The following is a 26,303-nucleotide window of genomic DNA, read 5'->3' as shown; positions in this document are numbered from 1 at the left end:
GTGGCCGCAGTTTGCTGACGTACTTCCTCTTTCCTTCCGGCCTTCCTCCCAATCAAAGAGATAATAGCATCAGCCAACAGGTCGGCGTAGCTTTCACTTCCGGTTCTCGTGGGCAGTCCTCCATGTGCGGGGCAAGAGTGGTGGAAGCGGGTAGGGATCCCTTGAGCATTAATCGGCTTTATTGGAATTAAATGAAGCAGGTATGCCGAGTTTTCCCCAGGTATTCAAGCAGGCTTCCAATACCTTGTCGCTCTTAAATATTATGTCGTGTTTTCTTTTCCCAATGGTGGATCGCTTCTGGTATTCTGAATATCGTCTGAATTTATTGATTAACTTGCATGTTTGTGCTTTTTTCTCCGCTGCCTCCTCCTCCTCTTCCTTCTATAAATCACACACACACACACCCCAATACTGTTGGCAGGAGGGCAACACGAACGTAAAAGTAATAGTAATAGTAATTTATTATTTGTACCCCACCCATCTGGCTGGGTTTCCCCAGCCACTCTAGGCGGCTTCCAAAAAAGATTAAAAATACATTAAAATGCGACACATTAAAAGCTTCCCTAAACAGGGCTGCCTTCAGATGTCTTCTAAAAGTCTGGTAGTTGTTGTTCTCTTTGACATCTGGTGGGAGGGCGTTCCACAGGGCAGGTGCCACCACCGAGAAGGCCCTCTGCCTGGTTCCCTGTAACTTGGCTTCTCGCAATGAGGGAACCGCCAGAAGGCCCTCGGAGCTGGACCTCTGTGTCCGGGCTGGACGATGGGGGTGGAGATGCTCCTTCAGGTATACTGGACCGAGGCCGTTTAGGGCTTTCAAGGTCAGCACCAACACTTTGAGTTGTGCTCGGAAACGTACTGGGAGCCAGTGTAGGTCTTTCTGGACCGGTGTTATGTGGTCTCGGCAGCCGCTCCCAGTCACCAGTCTAGCTGCCACATTCTGGATTAGTTGTAGTTTCCAGGTCACCTTCAAAGGTAGCCTCATGTAGAGTGCATTGCAGTAGTCCAAGTGGGAGATAACCAGAGCATGCACCACTCTGGCGAGACAGTCTGCGGGCAGGGAGGGTCTCATCCTGCGTACCAGCTGGAGCTGGTAGACAGCTGCCCTGGACACAGATTTGACCTGTGCTTCCATGGACAGCTGTGAGTCCAAAATGACTCCCAGGCTGCGCACCTGGTCCTTCAGGGGCACAGTTACCCCATTCAGGACCAGGGAATCCTCCACACCTGCCCGTCTCCTCTCCCCCAAAAACAGTACTTCTGTCTTGTCAGGATTCAACTTCAATCTGTTAGCCGCCATCCATCCTCCAACCGCCTCCAGACACTCACACAGGACCTTCACCGCCTTCACTGGTTCTGATTTAAAAGAGAGGTAGAGCTGGGTATCATCTGCACATTGATGGACACCCAGCCCAACCCCCCTGATGATCTCTCCCAGCGGCTGCATGTAGATGTTAAAAAGCATGGGGCAGGTTGCATGTGCAGGTGGTGCTGTTTTGGCCACACAAGAATCTGCGACTCAGGTAACGTTCGCCAGGATCGTCATGGATTTTTTACGGTCCCTGGATAAGCCTCTTTCTGCCATCGTGTTATTATAATTTAGCGTTAGAGGCCTTACAACTCAATAGGCTGGTTTCTACGCTACCAACAGTTCAGGACCTGCTTTCGGACAGTAACGATCAAATGACTTTAATAGTGGCTGAATTTTTGAGTGCTGTCCATGTAGAAAGACTGGGCCATTATAAAGAGAATTAGTGGTTGTGTTGTATTATTTATGCAAATTGATTTTCTCTGCAGTTAAAGATCTGACTGGGACAAACCTTATTATCTTGAGCTTGTATTTTGCAGAATTTGTATAGGGTGTCTGTTTGATAATGTGGGTTTGATGTGCCTAATAAAAGATATATTTGATAATTTAGCGTTTGTAAATCCCTTTGTAATTTGACTGAAAGGCGGCATAGAAATAATACTGAATCAAATCAATCTAACAACTGTTGAGGAGAATTCTGGGATGGAGGAGTGTCTTTAAAAAGCCAGGTAGTTGTTATGGATGGCAGTACAGAAATATGAAGTGCAACTCAGAGGGTAGCCAGATGCAGAAGAGAAGAGAGGGCTTTTGCACCTTTAATAGCTATAAAAAAGAGGGTAGCAAGCTATTAAAGGTACAGGAGCCCTGTCATCTCCTTCATCCCGCTGCAGCCTATGCTGTCATACTAGGGCACACAGCCCACTGCCCCACATGCCTCGCATACAACCTGCTCAGAGGGTGGCTCTGGCTGGCTCCATCCATAGCCTTGGTATTCATAGACTCATAGAATTGGAGAGTTGAAAGGGGACACCAAGGTTCATCTAGACCAACCCTCTGCAGTATAGTTACTTTTTGCAGAGTCTACCTAACTAAGCTGTTTTGTGGCCCCTCTTGTAGAACTCGGCAGGGAGGAGGATGGGGGACAAACCTAGAATTAATTGGACGCGGGTGGCGCTGTGGGTTAAACCACAGAGCCTAGGGCTTGCCGATCAGAAGGTCGGCGGTTCGAATCCCCATGACGGGGTGAGCTCCCGTTGCTCAGTCCCAGCTCCTGCCAACGTAGCAGTTCGAAAGCACGTCAAAGTGCAAGTAGATAAATAGGTACCACTCTGGCGGGAAGGTAAATGGCGTTTCCATGCGCTGCTCTGGTTCGCCAGAAGTGGCTTAGTCATGCTGGCCACATGACCCGGAAGCTGTATGCCGGCTCCCTCGGCCTGTAAAGCGAGATGAGCGCCGCAACCCCAGAGTCCGCCATGACTGAACCTAATGGTCAGGGGTCCCTTTACGTTTTATCCTGCAAAGCACGTGCTCTGCTGCTGAGCTGCAGCGCCCTTCCAAAATCCTAGGATCCGAACAGTACCCCTTGTCACCTTGGAGGAATCTAGGCTGAGGTTGGAGGGAGTAATTGGTAAAATACTTATTTCCCTTTTTCAACAACTGAATTAACAGGTACAATATGATACAATAATCTTTATTGTCATTGTCCCATACAGAACAACGAAATTGAAGAAATCTACATCAGACATTCAAAACCCAACAAGCCTGCTATCCCAGCTATCCCAACCTGGTTAGCCCCCTAAAAACTCTTATACCCCATTTTTCAATACAATATACTCCCATAGAGACTACTTTACACTGCGTTTAAAACCAAAATCGCATTTGGATAGAAACTGTTTCTCAGGCGGCTAGTCCTGGTCTTTATAACCCTGTACCTTCTTCCAGAAGGCAGAAGCTGAAAGAGATCACTATCCTGCACTATCTCTGCGGCTTTCTTATGGCACCTGGAAGCATAGATTTGATCCAAGGTGGGAAGAGTGCACCCAATTATTCTCTCCACATCCTTTACAACCTTGGACAGCATTGGTTTTTCCCCTGACCGTGCAGCTTCCAAACCACACACACAGACCGTAAGTAGATAAATAGGTACCGCTCCACCCCCATCGTTCAGCCCGGACACTGAGATCCAGCGCCGAGGGCCTTCTGGCGGTTCCCTCATTGCGAGAAGTGAGGCTACAGGGAACCAGGCAGAGGGCCTTCTCAGTAGTGGCGCCCGCCCTGTGGAACGCCCTCCCATCAGATGTCAAAGAGATAAACAACTACCTGACATTCAGAAGACAACTTAAGGCAGCCCTGTTCAGGGAAGTTTTAAATATGTAATGCTATACTGTTTTTAACACTTGATTGGGAGCCGCCCAGAGTGGCTGGGGAAACTCAGCCAGATGAGCGGGGTATAAATAATAATAAATAATAATAATAATAATAATTATTATTATTATTATTATTATTATTATTAATACACTCTCAACAATACAATGGTAAAATGCCACCAAAACTTGACTCAACAGGTGGAGCCCCTCTTATGATCCCCCCCTTTTTTGTTTCCTGTTTTTAGGCCACGGGGCCAAAACACCACGGAGACCTAGAGGGAGTAAGCTTTTCCGTGTCTCTCTTGACTTCAAGCTGTAATTTTTGCATCCGCCTTTAGCAATGGCTGAAGGCAACCTTCCTAAGTTGGTGAAGGAAGGAAATCTCATCCTTCTGAAAGAAGAGGTTGCAAATGTTTGGGATGTGAAGAAGAGGCATTTTGGGAGGTCCAGGGACACGCTTCTCCACTACGCGGCCCGCTACGGTCAGCTGAGGATCCTCACTTACTTAGTCGAGACCTTGGAAATGGACATTGAAGTGTTTAATAGCGATTACAAGCGGCCCCTCCACGAGGCAGCCTCCATGGGTCACAGGGACTGCGTCTTGTACCTGCTGGACAGAGGAGCTACTGTTGATTGCTTGAAGAAAGCAGACTGGTATGTTGCCGTCAGATTTTTTGCGGAGGGTGGGGTCTTTGGTTGTAACTTGGGTCATATTTAGCATTTGCAACAAAATCGTAGAAGAAGAAGAGTTTGGATTTGATATCCCGCTTTATCACTACCCTAGGGAGTCTCAAAGTGGCTAACATTCTCCTTTCCCTTGCTCCCCCACAACAAACACTCTGTGAGGTGAGAGACTTCAGAGAAGAGTGACTGGCCCAAGGTCACCCAGCAGCTGCATGTGGAGGAGCGGAGACGTGAACCCGGTTCACCAGATTACGAGTCTACCACTCTTAACCACTACACCACACTGGCTCTCAGAGTTGCAAGGAACACTGAAGGAACTTAGGAAGCAGCCTTATAACAAATCAGACATCGTTCCACAGGGTGGGCGCCACCACCGAGAAGGCCCTCTGCCTGGTTCCCTGTAACCTCACTTCTCTCAGTGAGGGAACCACCAGAAAGCCTTTGGAGCTGGACCTCAGTGTCCGGGCTGAGCGATGGGGGTGGAGACGCTCCTTTGGGTATACTGGGCCGATGCCATTTACGGCTTTAAAGGTCAACACCAACACTTTGAATTGGGCTCAGAAACGTACTGGGAGCCAATGTAGGTCTTTCAGGTCTGGTGTTGTATCGTTTCAGCGGCTGCTCCCAGTCACTAGTCTAGCTGCCAAAGTCTGGATTATTTGTCGTTTCCGGGTCACCTTCAAAGGTAGCCTCACATAGAGCGCATTGCAGTAGTCCAAGCGGGAGATAACCAGAGCATGCACCACTCTGGCGAGGCAGTCTGCTGGCAGGTGTGGTCTCAGCCTGCGTACCAGGTGGAGCTGATAAACTGCTGCCCTGGACACAGAATTGACCTGCGTCTCCATGGACAGCTGTGAGTCCAAAATGACTCCCAGGCTGCACACCTGGTCCTTCAGGGGCACAGTTACCATATTCAGGACCAGGGAGTCCTCCACACCCACCCGCCTCCTGTCCCCCAAAAACAGTACTTCTGTCTTGTCAGGATTCAACCTCAATCTGTTAGCCACCATCCATCCTCCAACCGCCTCCAGGATTTGAAATCTTCTGACTGGCCTCAAGGCTGGCTCTAGAATAGTGGATGCTGTCTCCTATGAAATGTTTCTGTCTCTGATAATAAATTGTGTCTCCCCCTGTCCCTGTCCTGGACTTTTAGGACTCCCCTTATGATGGCTTGTACCAGAAGGAATCTAGAAGTCATTCAGGATCTCATTGACCACGGAGCAAACCCATTACTGAAGAACAAAGATGGCTGGAGCTGTTTCCATATTGCCAGCCGAGAGGGGGATCCTGAGGTCATCCGTTACCTCCTGGATGTCTCTCCAACCATTTGGGACACGGAAAGCAAAATCAAGAGGACTCCCCTACACACAGCAGGTGAGTTAAGGTGTGTGACTGCAGGCATACAGATGATGCATCACCTCAGCCCTAAGTGGAGGATGCCCATGGGACTGTAGTAGTAGTTGTAATAATAATAATAATAATAATAATAATAATAATAATAATAATAATAATAATTGTACCCTGTCCATCCGGCTGGGTCTCCCTAGCCACTCTGGGCAGCCTCCAACAAAGATTAAAAATACATTAAAATGTCACACATTAAAAACTGTTACGATATGGATGCAATGCAGCTGCAAAGTGCTAGCCTGAAGAGTAAACATGATGGGAATGTTGGGACTGCCCGTGGGAATCAGAGGGACAGTCAATTCACAGTGCGAAGCACCGGAATTAGCTCAGAGTGTAATATGAGCTCTTCCGTTTATTCCTGTCCAGGAAGTGTTTGCTACTAGATTGCTGGAGTTTGAAGAGAGCAGTCATGTTTTTGTAATGCTGCAAAGACAGAAATAAAGGCATGTAAATATGTTTCTGTCTATCTCTTTCCCCTGCCAGGGGGCAGGAAAGAGGGTGTGTGTTCTTCTCACGCTGAGAAGGATCGCCTATTGCGACCTAGCCTGGATCTTGCTGGGGAATGCAGCCAGGGAGGTCAACAGGGAATCATGCCGGGTGCCTGGGAGAGTTGCCAGTTTCTCCTGATAAAGGCTTGATTTCCAACATCTTCCCCGAACAGGGCTGTCTTCAGATGTTTTCTAAATGTCAGGTAGTTGTTTATCTCTTTGATATCTGGTGGGAGGGCGTTCCACAGGGCGGGCGCCACCACCGAGAAGGCCCTCTGCCTGGTTCCCTGTAACTTTGCTTCTCGCAGTGAGGGAACTGCCAGAAGGCCCTCGGCGCTGGACCTCAGTGTCCCGACAGAACAATGGGGGTGGAGATGCTCCTTCAGGTATACTGGGCAGTAGTCCCACCCTTTGAAGTCAAAAGATAGCAAAATCCCTTGGTCTTCCCTAGTTGCATTTTCAGAAGGTTGTGATCGGGAACTGCTGACCTCTGAGTCTGTTGTGCTCCAACTGGATGACTCCTCTTCCAAAGAGGTTCTGGCAGAGGATGCTCTGGAGTCCACAGAAAGTCCAAAATTTGCAAGATACAGTCGTACCTCAGAAGTTGAACAGAATCTGTTCCAGAAGTCCATTCGACTTCCAAAACGTTTGGGAACCAAGGCACGGCTTCCCATAGAACGTAATGCAAAATGGATTAATCTGTTCCAGACTTTTAAAAACAACCCCTAAAGCAGCAATTTAACATGGATTTTACTATCTAACGAGACCGCTGATCCACAAAATGAAAGCAATAAACAATGTACTGCAGTCACACAATCAATCTATCATAGCTGAACTGGGTTCCACCCAGTCACAAAAACTAAACAAAAAAGGCACGAAAACAAAAGCACAAAATAAATAGCAAAAACAGACAGACCTCAGCATAACACTCAAAATGGAAGCGTAACACTCAAAACGGAGCACGTTCAGCTTCCGAAAAATGTCCGCAAACCGGAACACTTACTTCCGGGTCTGCAGTGTTTGGGTTCCAAAATGTTTGAGTACCAAGGTGTTTGAGAACCAAGGTACCACTGTACAGTTGTACCGTGGAAGTCGAATGGAATCCATTCCGGAATTCTGTTCGACTTCCAAAACGTTCAGGAACCAAGGCACGGCTTCTGATTGGCTGCAGGAAGCTCCTGCAGCCAATTGGAAGCTGCAACAGACGTTTAGTTTCCAAAGAACACTCACTTCTGGGTTTGCGATGTTCTGGAGCCAAAACGTTTGACTGGCAAGGCGTTCGACTTCCGAGGTACGACTGTATTGTGGACTCTGCTCATTTCGCTTTTCCTTTTAGTGTGTGGCAAAATCAGAGGCTGGAGGTGAGTTCAGAGGTTATCTCCAGATAGAATTCTATCATATATGGTGGATTTGTGATAAAGTAAAGACATTCTGGGAGTTGATCTATAATGAACTAAAGAAAATTTTCAGTTATACTTTCCCTAAAAAGCCAGAAGCCTTTTTGCTAGGTTTGATGGGAAGTGAGATTATGAAGATAGATCAAAGACTATTTCTGTACACCACAGCTGCCCCGAGGACTTTGTTGACCCAAAAATGGAAATGACAATAAATACCCACTATTGTGGAATGGCTAGGCGAAGATGATGGATTTTGCTGAGTTGGCCAAACTGACTTGCAGGATCCAAGACCAGGACGATCAGAAATTCCAGAAAAACTGGAGTATATACTTAAATGATAGTTTAAAGACACTAGCAGGATTGAAGTAATTCCTACAATGTCGAGAGGATGTTAAGATGTAAAGAGTTAGAATACGCGACTGGATTTGATAAGGGATACCAGCTGAAGAGAAGGTGGGAAGTTGCAAGCTCAGCAGAGCAAAAAGGTTTACAGTGGTACCTCTGGTTACGTACTTAATTCGTTCTGGAGGTCCGTTCTTAACCAGAAACTGTTCTTAACCTGATGTACCACTTTAGCTAATGGGGCCTCCTTCTGCAGCCGCGCTGCCAGAGCACGATTTCTGTTCTCATCCTGAAGCAAAGTTCTTTACCCGAGGTACTATTTCTGGGTTAGCGGAGTCTGTAACCTGAAGCGTACGTAACCCAAGGCACCACTGTATATGTTGATTAATGTATTGTTTAAAGAAATGTATAAAGAAAACAATAAACATTTATTGGGGGGAGGAAAAATAGGTTATCTCCAGATAACTAACTGTGTACAGAGGTCCTTGACAAATACAGTGGAACCTTGGTTCTTGAACAGCTCAGTTGACAAATAAATCTGCTCCTGAACGCCAAAAACCCGGAAGTAAGTGTTTCGGTTTTCAAACATTTTTTGGAAGCCAAACATCAATTCGGCTTCTGTTTGAGCGCAGGAAACTCCTGCAGCCAATCGGAAGCCACACCTTGGTTTTTGAACGGTTTTGGGAGTCGAAGGGATTATGTTTGAGAACCAAGCCTCCCCTGTAGATACTAATATCAACCAGTGCTGTTTTTCTATAAAAAGAGGTGCCACGAACACCTCCCTTGTTCTCTTATGATGGCAAAGGCGCATAGCTGTCAACGTTTTCCTTTTTTTTAAGGGAAATTCCCTTATTCTGAGTAGGTTTCCTCACAAGAAAAGTGAAAAGTTGACAGCTATGCAAAGGCGCCCACCTGAGACGTGCTGGAACTGAATTCTGGCAAGTTCCGGCTGGGGAAAAAAGCCCAGATATCAACTATGGGGATTTTAATTTGTGACCAAAAATAGTAAGGGGATATTTACTGGCCAAGGATGATGGAAATCATAGTCTAAAAACATCTGGAAGTCACCAGGTTGGGGAAGTCCGGTATCTTGTCATCAAACCCATGTTTGATAAATCTCCTCTTTGTCACACAGCAATGCATGGACGTCTGGAGGTAGTGAAAATGCTCCTTGAGAGGTAAGCAGACTTCCTGTCTTTCGGGCTTCCCATAAGAGGAATATTTGTTTATTTATTACATTGCTATAACGGCCATTTTCTTCCAAGGAGCTCAGTGTGGTTTAGACGGTTCTCCGCATTTCATCCTCTCAGCAAGCCTGCGAGGTAGGCTAAGCTAAGAGATGGCAACTGTTCTTTTTATTTCCTCTGACATGATATCCAAGAGAAACTGTCAAACCAATATTTATGTATGCAACTACGACGGCAAGGTTATTGATTGCCAAAAACAGGAAAAGCAGCAGCGCCCCAACTAAAACAGACTGGCTATCTAATATGATGGAATACTTCCATACTGCCGAACTAACAGGGAGGATAAGAGGAGATCTGGTACAATAAGTGAATAAGGAGTGGGCTATCTTTAAGGAACACATCCAAATTTATGTGGAAAAAGTAGAGTTTCTGCCAGATACTGAGTGAATCCAGAAAATGATTAGAGTGAAAGGAGAGTAAAGTTAAGATAAAAGAAAGGATTAAAGAAATAATGAAATGTGTTTAAGCTAGTTGGAAAAATAAAGTAGCGTAACAAAAACGGCTGGAAGTCAGGTCACTTGGTGGGTGTCCGTGTGGGGTAGGTGTGTAGGTATGTTGATATGTATAATATAAAGGACCCCTGACCGTTAGGTCCAGTTGTGGACAACTCTGGGGTTGCGGTGCTCATCTCGCTTTACTGGCCGAAGGATCCGGCATACAGCTTCCGAGTCATGTGGCCAGCATGACTAAGCTACTTCTGGCAAACGGAAAACACCGTTTACCTTCCCGCCAGAGCGGTACCTATTTATCTACTTGCACTTTGACGTGCTTTCGAACTGCTAGGTGGGCAGGAGCAGGGACCGAGCAATGGGAGCTCACCCCGTCGTGGGGATTCGAACCGCCAACCTTCTGATCGGCAAGACCTAGGCTCTGTGGTTTAACCCACAGCACCACATGTATAGGTATTATATAGAGTAATGTAGGTTTGTTTTATGTTATGAAAATTAGGTAGTGTATTGTATACGTGTATTGTGTAAATGTGTATGTATGTGTTTTATATGTTAATAAAATAATAATCATAATCATAATAATAATAATAATAGGCTAAGAGATGGCAATTGGCACAAGGTCACCCAATGAACTTCATGGCCAAGTGGGGATTCGAACTCGGCATCTGGTTGGCCACTTTGAGAACAGGATCCTGGACTAAGATGGGCCCTCTTTGGCCTGATCCAGCAGGCTCTTCTCGGGTCCTTGTGACAAACAAACAAACAAGAGGGGAGCATGGGGTTGCCACCCGATTTTTAGCAGGAAGGATTTCGGTGGCTGCTTAAAAGTTAGGAAAAAAATACAAGGACAACTGAATCTTGCATGCTGGGGCTGGCCAAGGAGGTGCCCTATTTTTCGTCCTATAGGGCGCACCGGCCCATAGGACGCATCTCGTTTTTTGGGGTGGAGAATGAATAAAAAAAATATATTCCCCCCCCCAGCCGCGGCTGCCGCCCCAAGCCTTGCACACGCCTGCCCGAAGCACGGGGCACCCTCCGGAGGGCTCCACGTGCTTCGGGCGGCAGGCTGCCGCCCCAAGCCTTGCACGCCCGGCGGGAGCTCCTGCCGGGCGCGCAAGGCTTGCAGACACTCGCCCGAAGCACAGGCAACCCTCCGGAGGGCTCCACGTGCTTCGGGATGCAGGCTGCCGCCCCAAGCCTTGCGCGCCCGGCGGGAGCTCCTGCCGGGCGCGCAAGGCTTGCAGACACTCGCCTGAAGCACGGGGAGCCCTCCGGAGGGCTCCGGGTGCTTCAGACAGCAGGCTGCCGCCCCAAGCCTCGCACGCCTGGCGGGAGCTCCTGCCGGGCGCGCAAGGCTTGCAGACACTTGCCGGGGCTGCAGGCTGCTGCCAGCAAGCCTTGTGAGCCCGCAGGAATTCCCGCCGGGCTTGCAAGGCTTGCGGATAGCTTCCTGAAGCCTGGAGAGCGAGAGGGGTCGGTGCCTCTCGCTCTCCAGGCTTCAGCGAAAGCCTGCATTCGCCCCATAGGACGCACACACTTTTCCCCTTCATTTTTGGAGGGGAAAAAGTGCGTCCTATGGGGCGAAAAATACGGTATGTGGTTCTCAGGTCCAAAAAATGTGAGCCCCCACTACCCCCCCTTTTTTTTTTAGAGCCAGCACTTCTCAGTTTTAAACTGAATTTTGAGCTAGGTTTTGCCTTTGATTATTTTTTAACTGCTTGGCTATGATTTTTTAAAATTGTTTTACACTGAATTTCCATATGGTTGTGCAGCAAATTAAAGAATAAATCACACCCACCACAAAAAGCCCCTCCAATTCTCTGGGGTACCCCTTTACTTTGCTCTAGCCCCAAAGTTCCCAAAAAAATTTCAGGTCACTCTCCTCTTAGTTCCACAAACTCATTCCCAGTGCTTACCCTATTAAAAAAACAACAACCTATAAAACCCTATTTAAAAATACAGATAATAACACGATACAATTCAAAACAGTGACACTTAATTGCATGTTTACTCAAAACCCAATGGAAACGATTTATTTGAATTAATTCAACAAACTTGACCAACCTGGTCCAGGGATTGAAATTGAAACTGAAATACTTTATTGTCACTTGTACAATTTGTATACAGTGAGATTACACGAGCACCCCCTACTCAGCTCTCTTAGTCTTAATTCCCCTCGTTTACTGACGCACACCCACCAAACCCGAAAGTCAGTTGTTATCTTTTCATTCAGCAGCCTAACAGCCCACGGATAGAAGCTGTTCTTTACCCTGTTGGCGCGACTAATCATGCTTCTATATCTTCTGCCCGAGGGCAGGAGATCAAGAAAGTGCCGGCCAGGGTGTGAATCATCCCTGAGAATTTTCCTCACTCTCCTGAGGCAACGTTCTTCCACTATTTCATCCAGCGGATTCACAGGACAGCCCATAATATCTTGCACTCAGTGGCGTAGCGTGGAGGGTGCAGGGGGTGCCAGCCGCACCGGGCGCAACATTTTGGGGGGGCGCACTTGCAGCTCTCTGCCCCTACCTGGCTCACTCACTCTCTCTCACAGTGCTGGCTGTGCGAATCCGATCCGAGCTGCCGGGTCGCCGCCCACTGTGCGGAGCGGAGAGAGAGCGATTTACTTGCCTTGCCTCGGGTTAGGGGGCGCAAATTACTTGCCTTGCCCCGGGTGCTGACAATCAACGCTACGCCGCTGCTTGCACTGTATTCACCACCCTCTGTGGGCACTTCCTATCAGTTGATGTCAAACCAGCATACCACACCGTGATGCAGTAGGAAAGGACACTTTCTATTGTGGACCAGTAGAAGGAGATCAGGGACGCAGGTGGCGCTGTGGGTTAAAGCCTCAGCGCCTAGGGCTTGCCGATCGAAAGGTCGGCGGTTCGAATCCCTGCGGCGGGGTGCGCTCCCGCTGCTCGGTCCCAGCGCCTGCCAACCTAGCAGTTTGAAAGCACCTCCGGGTGCAAGTAGATAAATAGGGACCGCTTACCAGCGGGAAGGTAAACGGCGTTTCCGTGTGCGGCTCTGGCTCTGGCCAGAGCAGCGATGTCACGCTGGCCACGTGACCCGGAAGTGTCTCCGGACAGCGCTGGCCCCTGGCCTCTTAAGTGAGATGGGCGCACAACCCCAGAGTCTGTCAAGACTGGCCCGTACGGGCAGGGGTACCTTTACCTTTACCTTAGAAGGAGATCATCAAATGTTGATTGACACCGTTCTTTAGCAATACTCTGAGGAGATCGAGTCTCTGTTGGGCTTTCTTAACCACCTGGGTTGTATTTATTTTCCAGGTAAGTTCTCCACTGAGATAAACTCCTAGGAATTTAAAGGAGGAGACTCTTTCCACACAGCCCTCCCAGATGTACAGTGGGGCTAGTTTTCTTCTCTTCCTCCGAAAGTCCAACACCATCTCTGTTAAGTTGTGGGTGAACATATCAGACGACACAGCGATTCTTCAAACAGCTCTTGTTTATTCAGAGGCCAGAACAGAACTGAACTGAAGGGTTCAGTCAGCCTGCTTATATAGAGCTCCAGTACAACGTAACTGTAACAATTTTCTAAAACTATCCAATCACTGAACGTCACTTTCGATTCCTTATTTGCATAACTATCTACAGTATCCCCCTGCTGGCCCTGGGTGAGAACTTCAGTACATAACAATCTCCTTTGTCTTGCTGGTATTAAGGTGCAAGTTGTTCTCTAGGCACCATGCAGATATTTTTTGGAGCTCCCCTCTATATGCTGATTTGTCTCCACCTGTTATTAAACCCATTATGATGGTGTCATCTGCAAATTAATTGCAGTAGACGGGTCCAGCTTTTCACAGATAGTCATTTGCACACTCCTTTGTGTGTGACGCCACCCCCAGGTAATCCCACGGCCCCCACCTGGGGGCAATGCCTTCAGAAATCACTGCTCTAACTTGTCCTTTTCGTGCTTAATCCCTAGGTGCCGCTACCAACCTGACAGCAGGGACAAATGTGGCGTCACACCTTTTATGGACGCGATACAACACGGCCACCTTAGCATCGCGCAGCTGCTTCTAGAGAAACATAAGGTATGTGCAAACGATGTTGTGTCTGTTTAAAGTGGGAGAGCAATGCTTTAAACCCTGGGTAGGCAAACTAAGACACAGGGGCTGGATCCGGCCCAATCGCCTTCTCAATCCGGCCCATGGACGGTCCGGGAATCAGCATGTTTTTACATGAGTAGAATGTGTCCTTTTATTTAAAATGCATCTCTGGGTTATTTGTGGGACATAGGAATTCGTTCATTATTATTTTTTCCAAAATATACTCCGGCCCCCCACAAGGTCTGAGGGACAGTGGACCGGCCCTCTGCTGAAAAAAATTGCTGGTGTCTGCTTTAAACATTTGGTGCGGAGATGACCTGTGATTCTGGCAGGTTGTGACTCCAGGTGGTTAGGGTGGATCAGAGGTCAGCAAACTTTTTCAGCAGGGGGTCAGGTCAGTACACTGTCCCTTGGGCCTTGTGGGGGGCCGGACTATATTTTTGGGGAGCGGGAAATGAACGAATTTCTATGCCCCACAGATAACCCAGAGATGCATTTTAAATAAAAACACACATTCTACTCATGTAAAAACACCAGGCAGGCCCCACAAATAACCCAGAGATGCATTTTAAACAAAAGGATACATACTCATGAAAAAACATGCTGATCCCCAGACCTTCCGTGGACCGAATTGAGAAGGCGATTGGGCCGGATCCGGCCCCCAAGCCTTAGTTTGCCTACCCATGGGCTGGATTCTCACACAGGACTTTGCCTTTTCACACCCTTAGGCTTGCTACACCGCCCGGGACACGCTCGGCGCTCAGCCTTTGCACCAAGCCGCGGTCACAGCGCAGGATCCTGCCCTCCGGTTCCTTGTTTCAGAGCTCAGCGTTGACGTCAACGCCAGAGCCACTTCGCTGCAGCTGACGGCCTTGCATTACGCTGCCAAGGTCCTTTGCATTTCTCCTTGGGAGTTTTCACTGGGGGGGGCGGCTACTGTGCCTTCGAAGGCTGCTCTCCCAAAAGAGGTTTCTCCTCCCCCCCTATTTTATTTTAATCTTTTTTTTCATAACATTTTATTGATTTTCCAAAAATGACAAAACGAAAAGAAAAAACACAGAGAAAAAAATCATAACCAAATTAAACCATAAATTTTTGTGGGTGCATTTCCCTCCAGGTTCCATTATAATGTACTTGTTCCTGCACGTCTATAAAACCTTATATACTTAACAATCCAATTATAAAACCTTCTTCACCTTATTCCAAGTGACTTTTAAAAGTTGTACTAATGTAAGAATCTATACACAAAGTTTTAAACAAATGCATTGAATGGTTGCCTGTTTTTGGTAATAATTTGCCCTGCATAGTTCAGTAATTTATTTTGCCAATCTTCTTCTTTATTTTATTTTATTCTTCGGTAGATGTACGGAAAGAGAATCACATACCAATAAATAAATTTTTAGAAAGGGGCAAAATTAGATATGGATGCACAAAGCGTTTTTTAAAAAACAAATCAAGACTTCTTGTGCTCCGCTCTGCTTCCCCTTTCTATTTTTCTTTTAAGTTTTATTTTTTTATAATTATTTTGACAAAGTAATAACCATAAATAAATAAGAATAAAAACATGCACCCCACCACTGAGACCATTCCATTGTAACTATCCAACCTCCCAAAAATTCAACACCTCTTGTGATGGTTTGACCCCTTTTAACAGTACAAATTCTAAAAGAGACAATGCACGGAGTTTTGTGAACTAAGAAATCTTTTAAAAAAATATTTTTTAAGAAATCCAGTACAAAATCTACATCTTCCATATCTCCTCAAAATCATTTTTCCTGCATATTCCCCGTCTTACCTTAATGGCATATGTTAATTTATCATTAATACAGTGGTACCTCGGGTTACATACGCTTCAAGTTACATACACTTCAGGTTACAGACTCCACTAACCCAGAAATAGTACCTTGGGTTAAGAACTTTGCTTCAGGATGAGAACAGAAATCACATGGTGGCAGCTGGAGGCCCCATTAGCTAAAGTGGTACTTCAGGTTAAGAACAGTTTCAGGTTAAGAACGGACCTCCGGAACGAATTAAGTACTTAACCTGAGGTACCACTGTAATAATAATAATTTATTATTTGTACCCCGCCCATCTGGCTGGGTTTCCCCAGCCTCTCTGGGCGGCTTCCAACAAGGATTAAAAATACATCAAAATGTCACGCATTAAAAGCTTCCCTAAACAGGGCTGCCTTCAGACGTCTTCTAAATGTCAGGTAGTTGTTGTTCTCTTTGACATCAGATGGGAGGATGTGCCACAGGGCAGGTGCCACTACCGAGAAGGCCCTCTGCCTGGTTCCCTGTAACATGGCTTCTCGGAGTGAGGGAACCGCCAGAAGGCCCTCGGAGCTGGACCTCAGTGTCGAGGCAGAACAATGCGGGTGGAGACACTCCTTCAGGTATACTGGGCCGAGGCCGTTTAGGGCTTTCAAGGTCAGCACCAACACTTTGTGCTCAAAAACATACTGGGAGCCAATGTAGGTCTTTCAAGACCAGTGTTATGTGGTCTCGGCGGCCGTCCCCAGTCACCATAGCTATATTTCACACCTCTTTATACCATTCTTCCATTTTATATCCCACTTGTCCTTGTTTCTCCTTTTAAACATTGTCCCGCATCTGTGCAATGCTGTTGCACGGAACTGGCGTAGAATCGTATGTGGTGGACATGCAGTAAAGTAAAAGGCTTTTGGGAACTGATTTACAACGAACTTAAAAAAAAATTTAAGTATACTTTTCCCAAAAAGCCTGAAGCTTTCCTGCTAGGAATAGTTGGCAAGGAAATCAAAAAAGAGGACAAAAATCTGTTTCTATATGCCACAATGGCCGCTAGAACTATGTTAGCCCAAAGCTGGAAAATGGAATTAATACCTACTATAAATGACTGGCAGATCAAGATGATAAATTATGCTGAACTAGCTAGAATAACAGGAAGACTAAGAGACCAGGATGACCAGAAGTTTCATGAAAATTGGAACAAATATCTGACGTATATAAGAGATAAGTATAGAACTTCAGTGACTCTGGCAGGGTTGGAACAACTCTAACAGTGTTTGGCAAATATGTAAAGGATATAAAACACGTAACTTTAGAAATTATCTGATACTTACCGATGAAGTGAAGGGAAGTCCGAGGCTCGGTGGAGCCCAAAATAACTGTGTACTATATATATGATTCTTGTAACAGCTATGCTATATGCAACTTATACAATCTAGACTGTATATATGTATAATCGATGGAAAACCAATAAAAATTTATATGGGGAAAAAATAAAATAAACATTGTCCCGCATCTGTGCAATGCTGTTGCACGGAACTGGCGTAGAATCGTAAAGTTGCCAAGCATCATCTAGTCCAACCCTCTCTGCAATATAGGACTCTTTTGCCCCACGTGATTTCGAACCCGCAACCCTAAGATTCAACAGTCTCATGCTTTACTGATGAAGCCCTCCAGATATTAATGGGTGGGGATGATGGGAGTTGTAGTTAGCAACATCTGGAGAGCCAGTGGGTTGCAGGGGGCTAAGGGTTTGGTGTTTTTGTCCTTGTTTTTAATCATGTACTTTGTGTTTTTAATAGGGACGTGGGTGGCGCTGTGGGTTAAACCACAGAGCCTAGGACTTGCCGATCAGAAGGATGGCGGTTCGAATTCCCGTGATGGGCTGAGCTCCCGTTGCTCGGTCCCTGCTCCTGCCAACCTAGCAGTTCAAAGGCACGTCAAAGTGCAAGTAGATAAATAGGTACCACTCCAGCGGGAAGGTAAATGGCGTTTCCGTGTGCTACTCTGGTTCGCCAGAAGCGGCTTAGTCATGCTGGCCACATGACCCGGAAGCTGTCTGCGGACAAACGCCGGCTCCCTCAGCCTATAGAGCGAGATGAGTGCCGCAACCCCAGAGTCGTCCGCGACTGGACCTAATGGTCAGGAGTCCCTTTACCTTTACCTTGTGTTTTTAATAATGCATTTTTAGGCTGTGAACCACCCTGAGAACTGCAAATGAAGGGTGGCCTACAAACGTACCGTATTTTTTGCTCTATAAGACTCACTTTTCCCCTCCTAAAAAGTAAGGGGAAATGTGTGTGCGTCTTATGGAGCGAATGCAGGCTGCGCAGCTATCCCAGAAGCCAGAACAGCAAGAGGGATTGCTGCTTTCACTGCACAGCGATCTCTCTTGTTGTTCTGGCTTCTGAGATTCAGAATTTTTTTTTTCTTGTTTTCCTCCTCCAAAAACTAGGTGCGTCTTGTGGTCAGGTGCGTCTTGTAGAGCGAAAAATACGGTAATACATAAGAATAATAATAAGTTCCTCCACACCATCTTTATTCCATGCTGCACTCCTCTCCCTGCACAAAAGCGCTCTATTGTTTGGCTCCTTTAAAACTAGGAAATTCTCTGCTCGTTCCAATTCCCTGCCTCTTATATGTCACTGGCTCCATTTTTGGCTGCCCAGCGCTCAGCCGCTGAGCCTGCCGTTATTAAAGAGCGATGCTGGTCTGCTAAGCAGAAGTGCATTAGATTTACAGCTAGGAATCCAGCCTTTTATCTTCACGAGACTTAATTCTCTCAGCAGCTCTTCAGCTGCCAGCGCATGGCCTGCGGAAGATAAATCGGGCTATTAAAACTGAATTGCCGACATGTGCAATTCATCGTACGAACATCTGGGCTTCCCTTGTCCCTGAGCCAGACCCTTGGTCCCATCTAGTCTGATATTAATTATTATTATTATTATTATTATTATTATTATTATTATTATTATTATTATTCCCTGTTTAGGGAAGCTTTTAATGTTTAATAGGTTATTGTATTTTAATGTTCTGTTGGAGGCTGCCCAGAGTGGCTGGGGATACCCAGCCAGGTGGGCGGGGTATAAATAATAATAAGAAGAATAGTTATTATTATTGGTATATCACCCTTCATCCATAGATCTCAGGGCAGTTCACAGCATAAAAATACAATTCTCTCTACTCTGGCTGGCGGTGGCTTTCTAGGGTCTGTGGCAAAGGGGGGGGGGAGTTCCCAATCCTTTTGTTCATTATATTGAGGGTGTTTGGAGGGGCTTTTCAGCCAAAAAGGCTCCCAGAGTAGCTTATATCCCATCCATTAATACAAGACAGGCCCTTTCCTGCTGTTTTACGGCCCATAATAATTAATTTCTGATTTTTAAAAATTTGTTTTTATTGTATGGTTTTAGGTGTGATTATTGTAAACCACTCTGATACAGTGGTACCTCGGGTTAAGTACTTAATTCGCTCCGGAGGTCCGTTCTTAACCTGAAACTGTTCTTAACCTGAAGCACCACTTTAGCTAATGGGGCCTCCTGCTGCTGCCGTGCCGCCGGAGCACGATTTCTGTTCTCATCCTGAAGCAAAGTTCTTAACCTGAAGCCCTATTTCTGGCTTAGCGGAGTCTGTAACCTGAAGAATATGTAACCTGAAGCGTATGTAACCTGAGGTACCACTGTATACATATACATATACACATACACATATACATATTTATACACACACACACACAGACATATATATATATATATATAAAGGTAAAGGGACCCCTGACCATTAGGTCCAGTCGTGGCTGACTCTGGGGTTGCGGCACTCATCTCGCTTTATTGGCCGAGGGAGCCAGCGTACAGCTCCGGGTCATGTGGCCAGCATGACTAAGCCGCTTCTGGCGAACCAGAACAGCGTACGGAAATGTCATTTACCTTCCCACCGGAGCGGTACTTTTTATCTACTTGAACTTTGACGAGCTTTCGAACTGCTAGGTTGGCAGGAGCTGGGACTGAACAACGGGAGCTCACCCCGTCACGATCGGCAAGCCCTAGGCTCTGTGGTTTAGACCACAGTGCCCCCTGCTTCCCATATATATATATATATATATATATATATATATACACACACACACACACATACACACACACACACACACACACTCATATATATATATATGTGTGTGTGTGTGTGTGTGTGTGTGTGTGTATGTGTGTATATGTATATGTTTATGTATGTGATATATGTGTTTGTGTGTGCGTGTGTGTGTGTGTGTATATATATATATATATATATATATATATATATCAGCATATAGTTTTTTATGTATAAAATATTTTTATAAATGTAAAGGACCGCCACGCCCTGTCCTGTATTTTGCCAGAACAAAGGTAGCAACTCTAGGTGCCAGGGGGTCGATCTACCAACAGGAGGGGGAAATGCTGTAAATAAATCAGAAATTAGATCGTTTCAACAAAATAATAATAAAAAATCCCTATGGAAAAAATATATAAAAATTTCCTGCTCTCTGGCGCCATCTGGTGCTGCATGTTTATAGTGCATTCAAATCATCATTTTCTTTACTAATGTAGCTGAGTCCAGGGCTGAAACTTGGACCTTTGTACAAGCAGTGTGTCTAGCCCACTGCTAATCTGCACTGTGTCAGATTGTCCACTTTGAAACCAGAAGGGGAATGGGAATTAAATGGGAGGGAGGGGGACCTGTGATCATCCAGATGTTGTGGGACTCCAACTCCCATCAGCCCCAGCCTGTATGGCCAATGGTCAAGGATGATGGAAGCTGGAGTCCAATAAATATCAGGACAGCCACAGATTCCCAGATCCCTGGCCTAGATAGAGAAAGGTTCTGGTTTTGTTTATTTTTTGCTGAGCGTGAAAGTTGTGTCTCTTCTCTAACAACGCAGGAAGGTCATGCAGGCACAATCAAGACTCTTCTGTTGCTTGGCGCTGATCTGAATGCAACGGATGGAAAAAATCGTACCGGTAAGACCCTTTCACATTTGTATTGGGATTACGTCTGGCATTTGCACAAACAGGATTCCAGTGGGGTGGATGGGGTATTGGGGAGGGGTAATACCTCTGGTCCATGGAGTTTTCTTGGCAGGGATACTGGAGTGGCTTGCCGGTTCCTCCTCCAGGTGGATATCGTTTGGTCAAAACTCTCCACTATGACCTGTACATCTTGGGTGCCCTGCTCGGCATAGTTCATAGCTTCTCTGAGTTATTCAAGACAGCATCTTAAAAAGCAGAGACATCTCCTTGCCAACAAAGGTCCGTATAGTAAAAGCTATGGTTTTCCCAGTAGTGATGTATGGAAGTGAGAGCTGGACCATAAAGAAGGCTGATCGCCGAAGAATTGATGCTTTTGAATTCTGGTGCTGGAGGAGACTCTTGAGAGTCCCATGGACTGCAAGAAGATCAAACCTCTCCATTCTGAAGGAAATCAGCCCTGAGTGCTCACTGGAAGGACTCCTGAAGCTGAGGCTCCAATACTTTGGCCACCTCATGAGAAGAGAAGACTCCCTGGAAAAGACCCTGATGTTGGGAAAGATGGAGGGCACAAGGAGAAGGGGACAACAGAGGACGAGATGGTGGGACAGTGTTCTCGAAGCTACTAGCATGAGGTTGACCAAACTGCGGGAGGCAGTGGAAGACAGGAGGGCCTGGCGTGCTCTGGTCCAGGGGGCCACGAAGAGTCGGACACGACTAAACGACTAAACAACAACAGTACCTCTGGTGGGGGACATGACAGGCTCCTTCTGGGGTCGTTTGTCCACCTTTGGTCCCCATCCTGCACTTAGCTCTCACCTGCGCCTCCTGGAAGCTGTCAACATGCAATGAAGAGATGCAATGAGGTAGCAGGAACGTTCTTTCATATGTGGTGGACCTGTAAAAAGGCAAAAGAGTATTGGGAAATGATGCATAATGAATTGAAAAAAATGTTTTAAAGTACTTTTCCAAAAAACAACAACCCAGAGTATTTTTTGTTGGGGATAATTCAGACGGAAATTCTGTATCAAAAAAGGTTATTTATGTACACCACTACTGCAGCCTGTGTTTTGTTAGCCCCAAAATGGAAAACGAGCGAGGTCTCAACTAAAGAAGAATGGCAACTTAAGCTGACAGAATATGCGCAGCTTGCAGACTTAGCATATAGAATAAGAGAACAAGAAGAACATACGTTTAGAGTAGATTGGAAAATGTTTATTGAATATATGGGGGGGGGATTGTGTACACTTGAAAACGTTGGCAGCATTAAGATAAATTCAACAGTGTAAATAAGTTTTGATGGATGTAGTAATGGAAGACTGATTGGTTTAGTTTCTGCAGAATATGCAGGGATTTATGATATGCAAAATGAACCATGGGAAAGAGAAGAAGGGAAGTCATTGATATTTTAAGGATGTTTAAATGAGTATTCTAGATTGTAAAACAGAAAATTGTGTGTGTGTGAATGAATGAAGCTGTCAGCATGCGACAGCAGCCACAATCCTGGGAAATGGCTTCCACTGGCCGGCTACACCAAGTGAAGGTAGCCGCTGGGTCTCAAACCCTCCGTGAGCAGTGGCGTGGCGTGGGGGCCGGCCGCACCGGGCGCAACATCTGGGGGGGCGCGCTCGCACTCGCCGCTCTCTGCCCCTACCTGGCTCACTCAGGGTTAGGGGGCGCAAATTACTTGCCTTGCCCCGGGTGCTGAAAACCCACGCTACGCCACTGGTCCCAGTGATCAAGAAGGTGATTTCTGCTTTATTTTATTTATTCATTGCATTTTATATCCCACCCTTTTCTTCCAAGGAGCTCAAGGCCAGGGTACGTGGTTCTCATGGCTGAGTGGAGATTCGAACCCTGGTCTCTCCAATGCTATAACCACGATACCTAACTGGCTTCCCATTGAACACTCATGCAGCTTAATCAACTGAAACTTAATCAACTGTAAACGCAGGCAGCTAAGCGAGAAAGAAACTGTGCCATGAGCAGCTGGCCACCAAACCCTTCCCTTTCAATATTAAGTCTGCTTCTTCTCTTCCCACAGCCCTGCACCTGGCATGCTCAGGCCAGCATGCCGCATGCGTGCAAATTCTCCTGCAGGCGGGGTTGCGGGACTCCCCTGACAGTACTGGAACGCACGCACGGCAGCTTGCGAAGAAGCCAGCCCTCCTCCAAATTTTTGACAAAATCCCAGTGCCGCCCTGCCCTGTCCATCAGTAACGGAAGTCTCCTTCACCGGGACTGCAAGCAGGGCCTTCTCTGCAGTGGCCCCTTGGCTTTGGAATCGAGATAAGTGAAGCTCCCAGGAGTAGATGCTGGAGAATTCCGACGCAGAGACGGAAATTGCCAGTGGTCGCTTGCTTGTCCAGAAAGAAAACCAGCCCTGCTGCTATTTGTTGTTTTTAATCCACAAACGATATGTCGTGGATGACTTATCCTGCATTTTGCATTGTGTTTCCTCTGCATTGGAATGACTGCTGTGGAATGTCTGCCACACTGGACAGCAAGCAAAATAATGTTCTCTTTTTTTGTCGGAAGCTGAACCGCAGTGGAAGAGAAGCAACGCCACATGCGATGGACGTAGGTCGGAACAGAAATCAGTCCCTCCTTCCACCCCTCGCTCCCCTTCTTGGTTGCTTTGGGTTGCAGGTTGAGACATTTTCATTCCTTTGTGTAGGTGTATAGGAATCTGTCTGATAATAATAAATAATAATAATTTTTTATTTATATCCCACCCTTCCCGGTTCAAAAACCGGGCTTGGGGCGGCTAACAACAAATTTAAAACGCTTTAAAACACTTAATTATAAAAGCAGCATAAAATACAGTATAAAAACATGAATAACAATAAAATTCAAAAATCAGTTAGATAATCCCCAGGGCTAGCTGGCTGAATTGGTCCTACATGGGCCAGCGAGGAGGCCAGGGGAGAATTAGCTGTGGTGTCTCAGAGCGGGTGATCTTCATAAAAGGGGAGGGGGAGGGAAGAGAAGGGAAATAAAAGATCAGGCTGAATTCAAATTAAAGGCCAGGCGGAATAGCTCTGTCTTACAGGCCCGGCAAAAGGAGGTTAAATCCTGCAGGGCCCTGGTCTCATGGGCAGAGCATTCCACCAGGTCGGAGCCATTACTGGCCCTGGTGGAGGATAGTCTGACTTCCTTAGGGCCCGGGACCTCTAAACTATGGTTATTCATGGACCTTAAGGTCCTCTGCGGGGCAAACCAGGAGAGGTGGTCCCGTAGATACGAGGGCCCTAAGCCACAAAGCGCTTTAAAGGTCAAGACCAGCACCTTGAACCTGACCCTGTACTCCACCGGGAGCCAGTGCAACTGGTAAAGCACTGGGTGAATATGCTCCCATGGCAGGGACCCCGTGAGGAACTTCGCTGCAGCATTCTGCACCCACTGGAGTTTCTGGGACAGCTTCAAGGGCAGCCCTGCGCAGAGCGAATTACAGTAGTCAAGCCTGGAGGTGACCGTCGCATGGATCACTGTGGCCAGGTCAGTGCGGGAAAGGTATCTATTGGCCCATCTATCTCAGTATCATCCGCACTCTTTTAAAAAGCTGTTTGACAGCGGAATAGAATTCGACAAAACGTGGTGGACTTTCCTTCGCTGGAGGTTTTCAAACCCAGGTTGGATAGCTATATGTTAAAGGGTTATTTAGCTGTGATTCCTGCATTGTTGGGAGTGGACTAGTTGTCTTCCAATTCTACGGTTCTGTTGTTTCAAGTAAATAAGACCATTCATGCCCGGGCGTTGCAGCTATTTTGGTCTTTGTTTTCCCCAACGCAGAAATTGCCCATATCCTCTAAACTAAAGGTAAAGTTAAAGGGACCCCTGACCATTAGGTCCAGTCGTGGCCAACTCTGGGGTTGTGGCGCTCATCTCACTTTATTGGCCGAGGGAGCCGGTGTACAGCTTCTGGGTCATGTGGCCAGCATGACTAAGCCGCTTCTGGCGAACCAGAGCAGTGCACAGAAACGCCATTAACTTTCTCGCCAGAGCGGTACCTAATTATCTACTTGCACTTTGACGTGCTTTCGAACTGCTAGGTTGGCAGGAGCAGGGCCCGAGAAATGGGAGCTCACCCCATCGCAGGGATTCGAACTGCCGACCTTCTGATCAGCAAGTCCTAGGCTCTGTGGTCTAACCCACAGCACCACCCGTGTCCCTAAAGAAGTGTTAAACATTCTGCATACAGAAGGTGCTCCAATCTCTTTCGCATTTTGGTATTCATTTATTTTGGGCCCTGCCCCTGTCCCAAGATCAGAGGGTGGCCAGAACTGTACACCTTTATTCTAAAAATGCCCAGCTTTTATATCAGGCATTCCCAAGATTCAGCCCTCCAGATGTTTTGGACTACAATTCCCATCATCCCTGACCACTGGTCCTGTTAGCTAGGGATAATGGGAGTTGTAGGCCAAAACAACTGGAGGGCCGAAGGTTGGGGATGCCTGTTTTATATAATAATGGTATGGGCGAGACAATTTCATTTTATTCTCCCCCCAAAGCCTTGTCCTAAGAGAGGAGACCACTCCGTTCTGCTGCGTGAACCATCAACTCTAACCGTACATTTGGGTGCTGAACAATTAACTGGCGCAAGCAGGTGAGCAAACGATTCTTTCTCAAACCGGCAAGCAGCCATAGATGGGCGGGGTATAAATAATAAAGTATTATTATATTAATGCTGGAGAGCTGTGGAACGGCCAACTCACACATGCTGCAGGCTCTGGAATTGGCTTACTTAAATGGCCTTGGTCCAGTATACCTGAAGGAGTGTCTCCATCCCCATCGTTCAGCCCGGACACTGAGGTCCAGCACCAAGGGCCTTCTGGCGGTTCCCTCCCTGCGAGAAGCCAAGTTACAGGGAACCAGGCAGAGGGCCTTCTCGGTGGTGGCCCCCGCCCTGTGGAACTCGCTCCCACCAGATGTCAAAGGGAAAAACAACTACCAGACTTTTAGAAGACATCTGAAGGCAGCCCTGTTTAGGGAAGCTTTTAATTTTTACAGTTGTACCTTGGGTTACATATGCTTCAGGTTACATATGCTTCAGGTTACAGACTCCACTAACCCAGAAATAGTACCTCGGGTTAAGAACTTTGCTTCAGGATGAGAACAGAAATTGTGCTCCGGCGGCACGGCGGCAGCAGAAGGCCCCATTAGCTAAAGTGGTGCTTCAGGTTAAGAACAGTTTCAGGTTAAGAACAGACCTCCGGAACGAATTAAGTACTTAACCCGAGGTAGCACTGTAATAGATTGTTGTTGTTTAGTCGTTTAGTCGTGTCCGACTCTTCGTGACCCCATGGACCAGAGCACGCAAGGCACTCCTGTCTTCCACTGCCTCCCGCAGTTTGGTCAGACTCATGTTTGTAGCTTCGAGAACACTGTCCCACCATCTCGTCCTCTGTCGTCCCCTTCTCCGACCTGAGGGGCTCATCTTCCAGCGTCATAACTTTTATATGCCTGTTGCCTTTGTCCATGGGGTTTTCTTGGCAGGGATACTGGAGTGGCTTGCCGGTTCCTGCTCCAGGTGGATCACGTTTGGTCAAAACTCTCCACTATGACCTGTCCATCTTGGGTGGCCCTGCACGGCATAGCTCATAGCTTCTCTGAGTTATTCAAGCCCCTTCGCCATGGCAAGGCAGTGATTCATGAAGGGGCTGTAATAGATTATTGTATTCATATATTCTGTTGGAAGCCGCCCAGAGTGGCTGGGAAAAACCAGCCAGATGGGCGGGGTATAAATTTATTATTATTATTATTTTTATTATTATTA

At 46.8% G+C, this 26,303-nt stretch overlaps 1 protein-coding gene and 1 long non-coding RNA gene across 4 annotated transcripts in view; both read left to right on the top strand.

The window, feature by feature from the left end:
- LOC307225326 overlaps positions 1 to 26,303 on the top strand; it is a 325,653-nt gene that overhangs the window by 171,803 nt on the left and 127,547 nt on the right. The window lies entirely within an intron of this gene.
- On the top strand, positions 91 to 25,434 carry ANKRD16 (ankyrin repeat domain 16). Of its 3 annotated transcripts, none has more exons than XR_013842807.1 (9): positions 91 to 200; positions 3,918 to 4,326; positions 5,510 to 5,730; positions 9,126 to 9,168; positions 13,638 to 13,746; positions 14,490 to 14,651; positions 20,443 to 20,521; positions 22,572 to 23,176; positions 25,039 to 25,434. XR_013842807.1 is itself a non-coding variant. In XM_079992948.1 (8 exons), exons 2-8 carry the CDS (start codon positions 4,013 to 4,015, stop codon positions 22,745 to 22,747), a joined length of 1,104 nt encoding a protein of 367 aa, XP_079849074.1. In that variant the 5' UTR covers positions 91 to 200; positions 3,918 to 4,012; the 3' UTR covers positions 22,748 to 24,275. The 3 variants fall into 3 exon arrangements, 1 of the variants encoding a protein (XP_079849074.1); XR_013842808.1 differs by having other exon boundaries at positions 22,572 to 23,200; XM_079992948.1 differs by lacking the exon at positions 25,039 to 25,434 and having other exon boundaries at positions 22,572 to 24,275.

Source organism: Podarcis cretensis (genome assembly GCF_951804945.1).
Source record: "Podarcis cretensis genome assembly, chromosome: 10".
NCBI lineage: Eukaryota > Metazoa > Chordata > Lepidosauria > Squamata > Lacertidae > Podarcis > Podarcis cretensis.
Note: the sequence above shows the minus strand (reverse complement) of the source record. Positions and strands in the feature narration are given on the sequence as shown.

What these genes read in the sequence shown, in the direction of transcription:
- ANKRD16 (XM_079992948.1), top strand. Translation starts at nt 4,013, where the DNA reads ATGGCTGAAGGCAACCTTCCTAAGTTGGTGAAGGAAGGAAATCTCATC. An exon ending in TGCTTGAAGAAAGCAGACTG is followed by an intron (nt 4,327 to 5,509) that starts GTATGTTGCCGT and finishes CTGGACTTTTAG; the next exon opens with GACTCCCCTTATGATGGCTT. An exon ending in GGATGGAAAAAATCGTACCG is followed by an intron (nt 20,522 to 22,571) that starts GTAAGACCCTTT and finishes CTCTTCCCACAG; the next exon opens with CCCTGCACCTGGCATGCTCA.